Below are 11,537 nucleotides of genomic sequence, written 5' to 3'. Positions count from 1 at the left end.
GAGAGAGAGAGAGAGAGAGAGAGAGAGAGAGAGAGAGAGAGAGAACCTTTTTTGAAGTAATATATTTATATTCTGTCTGTTCAGCGTCCTCCAACAAGGACGGGTGGTGGTGGGGTTCACAATGTTCGTAGTGGTATTTATTAGTTGTTGGTTTAAGGGTGGATGATCATCCAAGAGGTAATGGCTGTTAGTGGTTCATTTTCGTTTCAGTGGTGTTCCTCATTACATGTTTATGTCATGAAGTGGGTGGTAAAACTGAGCTAAGATATAGTGTGTGAGGACAGGTGAGATTTGCAGAACAGTTCTGCTCACATGAAATTAGTCATGGCCTCTAACCTGATAACTGTCAGCGCAGGGAATGTGTATGTGAATAATCTTCAGGTTTGCAAATCTAACAGGTATCTGTACTCTCGTGCTGACCTGTATTCACTGTTTTAGGAATCCAAACTACACAAAAATTGATACACTGTTGTGCTTTAATTACACCAATAGGCTCATATTTATTTTTGGTCTGAAATGTTTTCTAAAATGTCATATGTAAACCAATCTCAGGGTCTTAATATAAGTGATAGTAACATGTCTAGTCAACAAGATGAGAGGTTATTGGAAAGAGTCTTGTTTACCATTCTGATTGGAATGCCATGCTGTGTCTTTTTCGTCATTAACAGCATTATGCTTTTCACCCTGAGGAGTAAACTGGTGTTTAGAGAGACCTCACGTTACATTCTTCTGTATAATCTCCTTTTTGCAGACACTGCTCTGTTGGCATTTAGCGAGTTAATGTATATAATTGCTGCTTGTAGAATAATATTAACATATCCTGTGTGTTGTGTTCTTGTTATGTTCACCAAGCTAACAAATGATATCTCCCCCCTTACACTAGTGGTAATGTCTCTGGAGAGGTGTGTAGCTGTGTGCTACCCACTAAGGCATGCTGCCATCATCACCATCAAAAACACTGCTTTAGCTATAATTGTGGTTTGGACCATTAGTTTATTAAATATCCTTACTAGAGTTGTTTTATTGTCAATTTTCCAATTTAAAGACCTGGAAAACCTGCAGATGACTGATATTTGCTCAGACATACCCCTGCTGGATGAGCCAATAACTTATCTTTATGACCAGATCTACATTTATTTTGTGTTTTTATTTGCTGCTGTGGCAATAATCTCCTCATATATTGGTGTGATGATAGCAGCCAGGTCAGCCTCTACAGACAAAGATACATTTCAGAAGGCTCGTGACACACTGCTCCTGCATCTAGCACAGCTGGGCCTCAGTCTCTTCTCAACAATGCATTCTGCTATTGTTCAATTCCTCTCAACAATCCTGCATAGGGTAACTATTTTACGTATCAAGAGTGTTGTTTATGTGTTCATCTATATCCTCCCCAGATGTCTGACTTCTCTCATCTATGGGATCAGAGATCAGACCATCAGGCCCATTCTCTTTTACCATCTGTGCTGTCGACAGACACTAAGTCATGTTAGTAAAGGCTGAGGTCTCGCCTCAGATCACGGTTCAGCCGACCGTGTTTCAGCTTATAAGCCTTGTAAAACCTTGCTGTTGCATCTGGTGAAGCTGGGGCACTCCTCTCCTCTCAAAAAATCTATATTTTCTGATTTTATTTCTATATTATTGTTGTTAGTCATTATTTTTAATATTACTATTTTCATGATTTCTGATATCTTGTGCTTTTGTTCATGACATTGTAATATTAATATTATAACTAACTAAATATGCACACAGCTATTAAAGCAGAAGTAAGCGGAATGTTTGTGTTACTACATAAGTCTTAAATAGTTATATCTTCTGACAGCAATCACTTATATAGAGTGTTTGGTCTGAAACACGGGTCTGTCAGTCACTCTGCTCTGCTGTAAGCAGAGGAGAAAACGTTTCTTGTATGATACAACCTTTATCCAATGAGGAGAGAGAACGGCATAAAGGGGCGGTCCTCTCTGTGTGTGCAGCCAAGGGATATGCGTGCATGTGGTTATGTAGGGACGAGGGCGGGGACTGCTAACTCCATCGTCTGACAGGAAGTTAGCCAAAACGACCGGATCGCTTACTTCTGCTTTAATCAGTTTATCTGTATCCTCCCCGGATGTTTGAAATCTCTCATTTACTGTATGGGATCAAAGATCAGACCATCAGGTCCATTCTCTTGTATAATCTATGCTGTCATCTGGCACTCAGTCATGTTAGGCTGAGGTCTGATCTCAGATTACTGTTTAAATAATAAAGAAAAAAAGAATCTGAAACTGAATAATGATTAAAGCATTCTTTTTTAGAGAATATATTGACTGGGAATTAAAATATGTGTAAATGTAAAGATGTACAGCCCATACATAAGTGCATATTATTCCCTTGCATCCACATGTGCATTCACACTCAAGTCAAATGACTATGTAATATGTAAGTATTTCAGCTCTAGGTTGTATCAGATCATTGTTATGTTGAGGAGAAGGGGGGAAGCCTGCATGCCCAGAACACCATCACAATTAAGATGTGGGGCTACTTTGCTGCTGGAGGGACTTGTGCCCGTCATAAAATAGGCAAGGGAAGGCAATTTGTATAACCTATTTTTTATAAACAGTTTGTCTCAAAGGGCTTTACACAGCATCATAACAACATCCTCTGCCCTTAGACCCTCACATCCACCAAGAAAAAACTCCCAAGAAAACCCTTTTAACAGAGAAAAATTGGAGAAACCTCAGGGTGAGCAACAAATCATGCATCATGCAAGAACAGACAAGAAAAAAGAGTTTATAGCACCTGTGCAAAACATGGAAATATTAACAAGAGCTGAAGAGGGAGGCAGCTTAATGAGAGTAGTGGATGGCAAACTGGTTCATGAGAAGGGAGGGCAGGTCAGTTTAACAGCAGGGGAAAGGTGGGGATGCAGGTGGCAGCTGGTGCAGAGGGATGTAGCTCTGGTGGATCTGTGGAAACACAGAGTGCGAGAAACCAAGGACAAACTACAAAGTGCAACAGATAAAGATAATGGCCGCGTTTCCCAGATTTGATTGTTCTTAAGGACTTAAGAAGGAGCGCTAAGATACGAGTGTTTCCTAGACACTTTCTCTGAATCAATCCAGGCAAATGCCAGGCAAATCGATCACCCACGTCTTTATCAGCGCATAAATCACACATAACGCCCTGTGGTCCACACACAGGTGCAATTAGGCTACACATGCGTCGTGTGTGTGTGTGTGTGACCAGCCAACAGGTGTACCCAAGTAGTAATCAATATAATCACATAGCTATATACCCCAGTGGATCTAGGCACACACATGTGAAGAAACAGGCAGCACACGAAGCGAGCGGTCACCCTCGTTTACCGCGGAGGAGATGGCCGTATTAGTGGACGAGGTCTGTGTTATTCGGGGGAACAAAGGGCAAACAACACATCACTGTACAGAACTGTATTTGGCAAGCCATAGCCAAAAACATGTCCCCCTCTAGTCCATTTGGCCTGCGAGACTAGGGTGCTGTGGAAAGAAGTTGTTACGGACTGCAAGTAAATCATTTTGGCTCGCAAGGCCCATGACATATCAAAAGAAGATATTGGAACAAGTTTTTCCGCCAAACATAAAAAAAGTGTATTTCTTTTACTCTGTGGGAGATCTCCCACAACGGAGTGGGGGAGAAAGCAAGTGGGACAGATCTGCCCAGTCCCTGAGCAGCGCATGTTTCACAGACAAGCCACAACGTAACAACGTTACATCACCAATGTCAGCACCATGGACAGCTGCGGGGGGGGGGGGGGGGGGGTTTCGGAACAGTGGTGTTTCGGGGGGACATTCGGAGTGGGGGGGGTTTCGGAACAGTGGGGTGTCGGAATGGAGGTGTTTCAGAATGGAGAGCCGTCCCCCATGGTCGGGAACCGGAGCCTCTCCTCACCAGACACCTGCAGGGAAGAACAGGGAGAGAGAGAAACCGTTGACGAGACAATAAGTCTCACCTGAGGTCTGACTGGGCGGAGGAGGAGAGGGGGAGAGAGAGACAGCATGGGCACAGGTGGTGGAGAACCGGGTGGGACGACCCTCAGGAAAAGGTCCCCTCCATAATTGGAAAGACAGCCTCTGAAGGCATTAGTGGGGGCATTGATGTTAAGGGGGACGAGGGGCTCTTGCATTAAAATAAGGGTGTCAAACCTCACAACAAAAAGTCCCAGGCAATTTGTAGTGTCATTGATTTATCTAAGAGTAGATTCATGATGTGTGTGTAATGTGTGCCCTGACGCATGTGCCACTCACTACTTTCAGCACAGCATGTTTTGCCGCCAATTTCCCACTTCATAGCTGGTCTCCTATCAGAAACGTGGACACAACAACAATACATTCCATTACATATCTTAGGCCCAACGCTGTTATCTATATACATTAATGATGTAGCCAAGAATGCTGGCAACTCCAAAATCCACCTATATGCCGATGACACCATATTGTACTCAGAGGGTCCTTCTCTTCACTCTGCAGCATCCACACTACAGCATAGTCTCACCTCCATTGAGCAATATTTCCACAGCCTCCATCTTCTCCTCAACACTAAGAAAACAAAATGTATCATTTTTGACCGAAACATGATTCCACCACTGCCCCTAAAATCCTCTGTGCCGAAGGCTCTGAACTTGAGTTTGTGACCTGTTACAAATATCTTGGCCTATGGTTGGACTCGTCCCTCTCCTTCATCACCCACATCAAGCACCTGCAGTCAAAAGTCAAACTCGTCTGAGCTTCGTATATCGCAACAAGGCCTCCTTCACCTGTTTAGACACACTCTTGTCAAAATGACCATCCTGACCATATTTGACTATGGCGACATCTACATGATGGCATCTCACTCCACCCTCAGTAAATTTGACCCTCTCCACCACTCTGCCGTCTGTTTTGCCACAGGTGCACATTTCACTACTCACCACTGTGACCTATACAATCTAGTAGCCTGGACATCCCTCCACACCAGACAACTCCACCATTGGCTTCAGCTCATTTACAAAACCATACTTGGCATGACACCTCCCTACCTCTCCTCCCTCCTGCATCTCTCTCACTCTGCCCTCAATCTAAGGTCCAGTAAACTCATTAAACTCTCCATCCCCAAAGCCTGCACAGTCTTTGGACAACACTTTACATTTTGCTGCATCTAATGATTGGAACACCATTCAAAACACCCTCAAACTCACTGTCCTCACATCATACACAGTCTTTAAACAAAATTTGCAAATTATAGTTGACTCTTGCACCTGTTGAGTAGGCCTACTTGTCACGTCTTACTGTTTTCACTTTTATTGTATTGTATTTATTAATAGTTTATTGTGTATTTCACATTACCTTGTTTTTTTATTTTTAGCATCCCCTCCCTGTAACGATCAGAGCAGGAGGACCCACAAAGCAGAGGCACAGACGAACGAGTGGCAAAAGGGGAGGTCAGTTTATTCCAGGGTCAAAACCAGTAGATCAGTCAATTCACAGGCAGAGGTATCAAAATCGCTAGGCTAAACTCGTAGTCAAACAATACTGGGTCAAAAGCTAATAAAGTCGAGGAATCACGAGGAGTAAAGGCTGGAAACGCTCACTGAAACAGACGAGACGATCTGGCACAGAGGGGTGGGAGAGCACAGCTTAAGAACACAAGGGCTGGGGAGACAATGACACACAGGTGAGAGGCATCAGGGTAATCACAGACAGGAAACTCAACAGGGAGAGGGAGATGACAGACAGCTCACCAAAATAAAACAGGAAATAAACAAGAAACAAGACAGGACAGAACCTACTGTAACACTAAACAAACCTAAAGGGTCCTGACAGTACCCCCCCCCCTACGGCCGACACCCGACGGCCCAGGATCGTCAGGGTGGGCCCGCCGAAAGTCCCTTATCAACTGTGGGTCCATAATGTTCTTAGAAGAGACCCAGGACCGTTCTTCTGGTCCGTAGCCCTCCCAGTCGACCAAATACTGCAGTCCCCTGCCCCGCCGCCTGACTGCCAACAGCCGCCGCACCGTATAGACCGGCCCACCATCGACGAACCGAGGAGGCGGGGGTGGCTTGGCGGGCGGGACCAGAGCACTCTCATGAATCGGCTTCACCCGGCTGACGTGGAATGTGGGGTGGATGCGGGAGGACCTGGGGAGGCTGAGTCTCACAGCAGAGTCATTAATAACCTTTGATATAGGGAATGGACCTATGAACTTAGGTGCCAACTTACGAGACTCTGTGCGAAGAGGTAGGTCTTTGGTGGAGAGCCAAACCCTCTGGCCTGGGCTGTAGGCTGGAGCCACCCTGCGTCGTCGGTCAGCTGACTTCTTGTATGCAGCAGATGAGCGGAGAAGGGCCTGTCTGGCACGGGTCCACATCCTTCGACACTGCCGCACCATAGCAGTGGCTGATGGAACGTTTACCTCCTGTTCCAGGTCCGGGAACAGAGGGGGCTGGTAGCCGAAGACACATTGGAAAGGCGTCAGACCAGTGGATGCTGAAGGTAGAGTATTGTGGGCATACTCTATCCAGATGAGCATCCTGGACCAGGAGGAGGGATTCTGGGATGAAAGGCACCGGAGTCCAGTCTCCAGCTCCTGGTTGAGTCTCTCCGCTTGGCCATTTGTCTGAGGGTGGTAGCCCGAGGTCAGGCTCACTGTAGCTCCTAGTAACTGGCAGAAGGCTTTCCAGAAGCGTGCCACGAACTGGGGCCCCCGGTCAGACAACACATTTCTGGGGAAACCATGAACTCGAAACACATGATTAAGAATCACCTCTGCGGTTTCTTTAGCAGAGGGCAACTTAGGCAGGGCAATGAATTTCACCATCTTGGAGAATCGATCTACAACGGTTAATATGGTGGTGTTACCTTCAGATGGAGGGAGTCCGGTCACAAAGTCCAGGGAGATGTCTGACCAGGGGCGCCGTGGGACAGGGAGTGGCTGGAGGAGACCCGCAGGAGGGGCGTTGGAATGCTTGTTCTGTGAACATATGGAGCACGCTGCCACATAACCCTCCACATCCTTCCGGATTGCCGGCCACCAGAACCTCTCCTGGATCCTGAAAAGCGTTCTGCGAACACCGGGGTGGCAGGATACCTTGGATGTATGGGCCCAGTGAATCACTGGACCCCTCAACTCTGAAGGCACATACAGTCTGTTAGGGGGACCACCAGGAGGAATGTCAGCGGCTTGGTTAGCCTCTTTAACTCTAGCCTCCACTTCCCACGAGACTGCGCCCATGAAACAGGTGACCGGTAGAATGGGGCTGGTTCTATCCGTGTCAGTCTCAGGGGCATGAAGGCGGGACAGAATGTCAGGCTTGATGTTCTTAGTCCCTGGACGATAGGACAGAGTAAAGTGAAATCTTGCAAAGAACAAGGCCCACCGGGCCTGACGGGGATTCAGTCTCTTAGCACTCTTTAAATATTCTAAATTTTTGTGATCAGTCCATACCACAAATGGTTGCTCCGCTCCCTCCAGCCAGTGTCTCCATTCCTCTAGGGCGGTCTTCACTGCAAGCAGCTCCCGATCCCCCACAGCATAGTTGTGTTCTGCAGGAGACAATTTCTTTGACAGAAATGCACAGGGGTGAATCTTATTGTCTTTACCAGACCGTTGAGAAAGGACTGCTCCAATCCCCGTGTCCGAGGCGTCAACTTCAACCAGGAACTGGCGTGACCGGTCTGGAAGAGTGAGGACGGGAGCTGAAGAGAATTTCTGTTTCAGGCGTTGGAACGCTGCCTCTGCTGGACGGGTCCAGGAGAAGGAGACCTTGGAGGAAGTGAGAGCATGGAGAGGAGCAGCAACAGCACTGAAATTTCTTACAAACTTCCTGTAAAAGTTGGCAAAACCTAGGAAGCGTTGCACATCTTTTCGTGATGATGGGGTTGGCCAATCCAACACTGCCGTTACTTTCCCTGGGTCCATCTGTAATTGGCCCTCCGAAATTATGTAGCCCAGGAAAGACACTGAGGGGCGGTGGAACTCACATTTTTCTGCTTTCACAAAGAGCTTGTGCTCTAGGAGCCTGCGGAGGACTTTCTGCACGGTTTGTACATGGGAGTGGAGATTAGGGGAGAAAATCAATATATCATCTATATAAACAAAGACAGTTCGATTCAACATATCTCTCAGAACATCATTTACTAAGGCTTGAAAAACTGCAGGGGCATTTGTCAGTCCAAAAGGCATAACCAGGTATTCATAATGGCCTATGGGAGTGTTAAATGCAGTCTTCCATTCATCCCCCTCCCTTATTCTTACCAGATGATAGGCATTCCTTAGATCGAGCTTGGTGAAAACCTTAGCTTCCTGTAGCTGGTCAAAGGCAGAGGTGATTAAAGGGAGGGGGTACTTGTTTTTGACTGTGATGTCATTTAGGCCAGTGTAGTCTATGCACGGACGGAGTGACTTATCCTTTTTCTCCACAAAGAAGAAACCTGCTCCTGCAGGAGAGGAGGAGGGCCTGATGATTCCAGCCTTGAGGGAGGAGGTGATATACTCCTCCATAGCCTGCTGTTCCGGGCTGGAAAGGGAGTATAATCTTCCCTTGGGAATTGCAGCTCCTGGAAGCAGATCAATTGCACAGTCATAAGGTCTATGAGGAGGTAGAGAGGTTGCTCTGGACTTACTGAAAACTTCTCTTAGCTCCCAGTAACATTCTGGGACCCCAATAAGGTCAGGGTTTCCAGGAACGCTGGATTCGTCTGTTGGGGTCTTTAAGGCGTGAAGCTGAGGAACACAATTCCCCCAACAATCTCTCCCCCAGCTCAGCACCTTCCCTGTGGACCAGTCGATGTGAGGGTTATGGAGTCTCAACCAAGGGTATCCTAGAATGAGAGGGTGGTGAGTCGAGTGATACAAATAGAAACTCAGCAACTCTGTGTGGCCATCTCTAAAACTTATCGTCACTGGAATGGTTTGGTGAGTTACGTAACACATGAGGCGACCATCTAGGGCCGTCGCTGAGAGTGGCTGGGAAACAGGCTTACTATCTAGCTGAAGCTGCTCTGCCAGCTTATAGCTCATCAGGTTAGCATCTGCTCCAGAGTCCACTAAGACAGGGTGATTAACAGTCAATGTCTCTGAACTTAGAATCACTTGGGATAATTGTCTCTTAGAAACATGAGAGGAAGTGGAGGGACTCACCCTTGGCTGAGTTGAACCCCCGGGGGGAGATAGCTTCATGGGGCAGGAGGCGATGAAGTGGCCGAACTGAGCACAATAGATGCATCTTCCCTCATTCATTCGCCGCTGGCGCTCCGCTGGCGCTCCGCTGGCGCTCCGCTGGCGCTCCGCTGGAGACAGGCGGGTGTGGCCGACCTGCATCGGCTCTGGAGCCTCGGGGAACGAGGGCAGCACAGCAGGTGAGTGAGGATACCCAGGTGGTGGAGACCCCCGAGGAGGCGCTTGGTGCTGACCTGGAAAGCGTCGGGACGAGGAGAGTGAAGACCGATGGCGCTCTGTCAGACGCTTGTCGATCCTGGACGCCAAGGCGACCAGGGCATCCAGCTCAGAGGGTAAGTCCAGTGGTGTAAGGTGATCCTTGATCGTCTCCGTCAACCCATTGTAAAAGGCATCTACTAACGCTGGCTGGTTCCAGCCGCTATCAGCGGCTAGTGTTCGGAATTCTATGGCGTAATCTAATACAGACCGTCTGCCTTGCTTTAATGCCACCAAGGCTTTAGCAGCTTCACGCCCTGGGGTGGCAGACTGGAAAATTGTCTTAAAAGTCTCTACAAACAGTGGCAATGAGTTACATATGGCAGACCTGCGGCTCCACTCCGCTGTAGCCCAAGCCTTAGCCCGACCAGACAGGTAGGACATGATGTATGCAACTTTAGCTCTATCAGATGGGAAGGCAGCGGCTTGGAATTCAAACTGTAATTCACACTGAGACAAAAAGGGGCGACAGTCACCGGACTCACCAGAGAAATGTTCCGGGTTAGATAAACGCAGACACTGGGACTCCGGAGGTTGGGGAGGAGGAGCTGCTGGTTCCACTGCTGCAGCCGCAGCTGACGCACCAGGATCTGGAGCATGTGCTCCCAAGGCCTGCTCGAGACCTTGAAGCCGGTTGATGACGTAATCCAGTTTAGCAGTTAGAGTGGCACAGGTTGACTCACTCTGCTGGGCAGCTTCGGCCACTTCCCTGCGAACTCCAGCCAGCTGTTCATCCTGCTGGTGGAGCTTCTGCCCCTGGGCTATCAGGGCAGCACGTACCTGACCCGGATCTGCGGGGTCCATGTTGTGGCCAGATCGTTCTGTAACGATCAGAGCAGGAGGACCCACAAAGCAGAGGCACAGACGAACGAGTGGCAAAAGGGGAGGTCAGTTTATTCCAGGGTCAAAACCAGTAGATCAGTCAATTCACAGGCAGAGGTATCAAAATCGCTAGGCTAAACTCGTAGTCAAACAATACTGGGTCAAAAGCTAATAAAGTCGAGGAATCACGAGGAGTAAAGGCTGGAAACGCTCACTGAAACAGACGAGACGATCTGGCACAGAGGGGTGGGAGAGCACAGCTTAAGAACATAAGGGCTGGGGAGACAATGACACACAGGTGAGAGGCATCAGGGTAATCACAGACAGGAAACTCAACAGGGAGAGGGAGATGACAGACAGCTCACCAAAATAAAACAGGAAATAAACAAGAAACAAGACAGGACAGAACCTACTGTAACACTAAACAAACCTAAAGGGTCCTGACACTCCCCCTCCCCCCTCAAAGAGCCTTTGCTCTTTGGTTCAGGCTGCATTTGTAAATAAGAATGTGTTCTTACTGTAATTGCTTGCCTGGGTAAATAAAGTTTAAATTAAAAAAATAAAGATTCCAGTGTCAGACTTTCATCAGGTAAAGCACCTAGACATTGCAGCAATACATTAAAGTGTGGGGGACGTTACATGTAGCCTACATCTGCTGCTTATGTTTATTTCAGCTTTCAGGCCTGATAGTTGATGGTGGTGTGGTGGTTGTGGGTTTATGGTTTATGGGGTGTGCTTGGTGACTGGTGGTGAAGGGGTAGGGGCTGGGGCTGGGGCTGTTGGACATCGGAAGAGGTTGACAAGTTCCTGTCTGGTGTGGTGCAGTGTTGTGCAGTATGGCAGTGACAACAATCACGCGGCAACATCTGAGTGGTGACAAGCGAAGCCCCCCGACAAACGATGAATACACCTGTATTCCAGACTTCCAGATGCCAAACACCCATTCAACATGGGTCCTGGTGCATGTGTGGGCCTCATTGAACCCCTCCTCCTGTGGTGTTGCTGGGTTGGTTACAGGCCTCACGAGGTAACTCCGGAGAGGGTAGCCACTAGTGTTGCTTTCGTCAACAAAAATTATGACGAAATATCATCACCAACGAACCTTTATCACGTGACGAAAACGAGACGAGATGAAACGTAATGGCCCCTCCTCCCTAGCCTCGTAAACCAGCCTCTCGCGGAAGTGCATTTCATTTCATTCCGAGGGAGAGTCTGGCCTCATCCCCATTCTAAGCGTTTGGACTGAAACCCTCAGAAGGCTGAGCCAATCAGTGTCGCCCGCTGTG

General features: G+C 47.9%; 1 protein-coding gene across 1 annotated transcript; it reads left to right on the top strand.

Moving 5' to 3' along the window:
• Nucleotides 1–672: 672 nt before the first annotated feature.
• LOC310997288 (odorant receptor 131-2-like) lies at nt 673–1,500 on the top strand (the record flags this gene model as incomplete). Its single annotated transcript, XM_083986964.1, has 1 exon — nt 673–1,500. One exon carries the CDS (start codon nt 673–675, stop codon nt 1,498–1,500), a length of 828 nt encoding a protein of 275 aa, XP_083843090.1.
• Nucleotides 1,501–11,537: the final 10,037 nt, after the last annotated feature.

This window comes from Trachurus trachurus (assembly GCF_905171665.1).
Source record: "Trachurus trachurus genome assembly, chromosome: 14".
In the NCBI taxonomy this organism is placed as follows: domain Eukaryota; kingdom Metazoa; phylum Chordata; class Actinopteri; order Carangiformes; family Carangidae; genus Trachurus; species Trachurus trachurus.
This window is presented reverse-complemented; position numbering and strand designations above follow the sequence as displayed.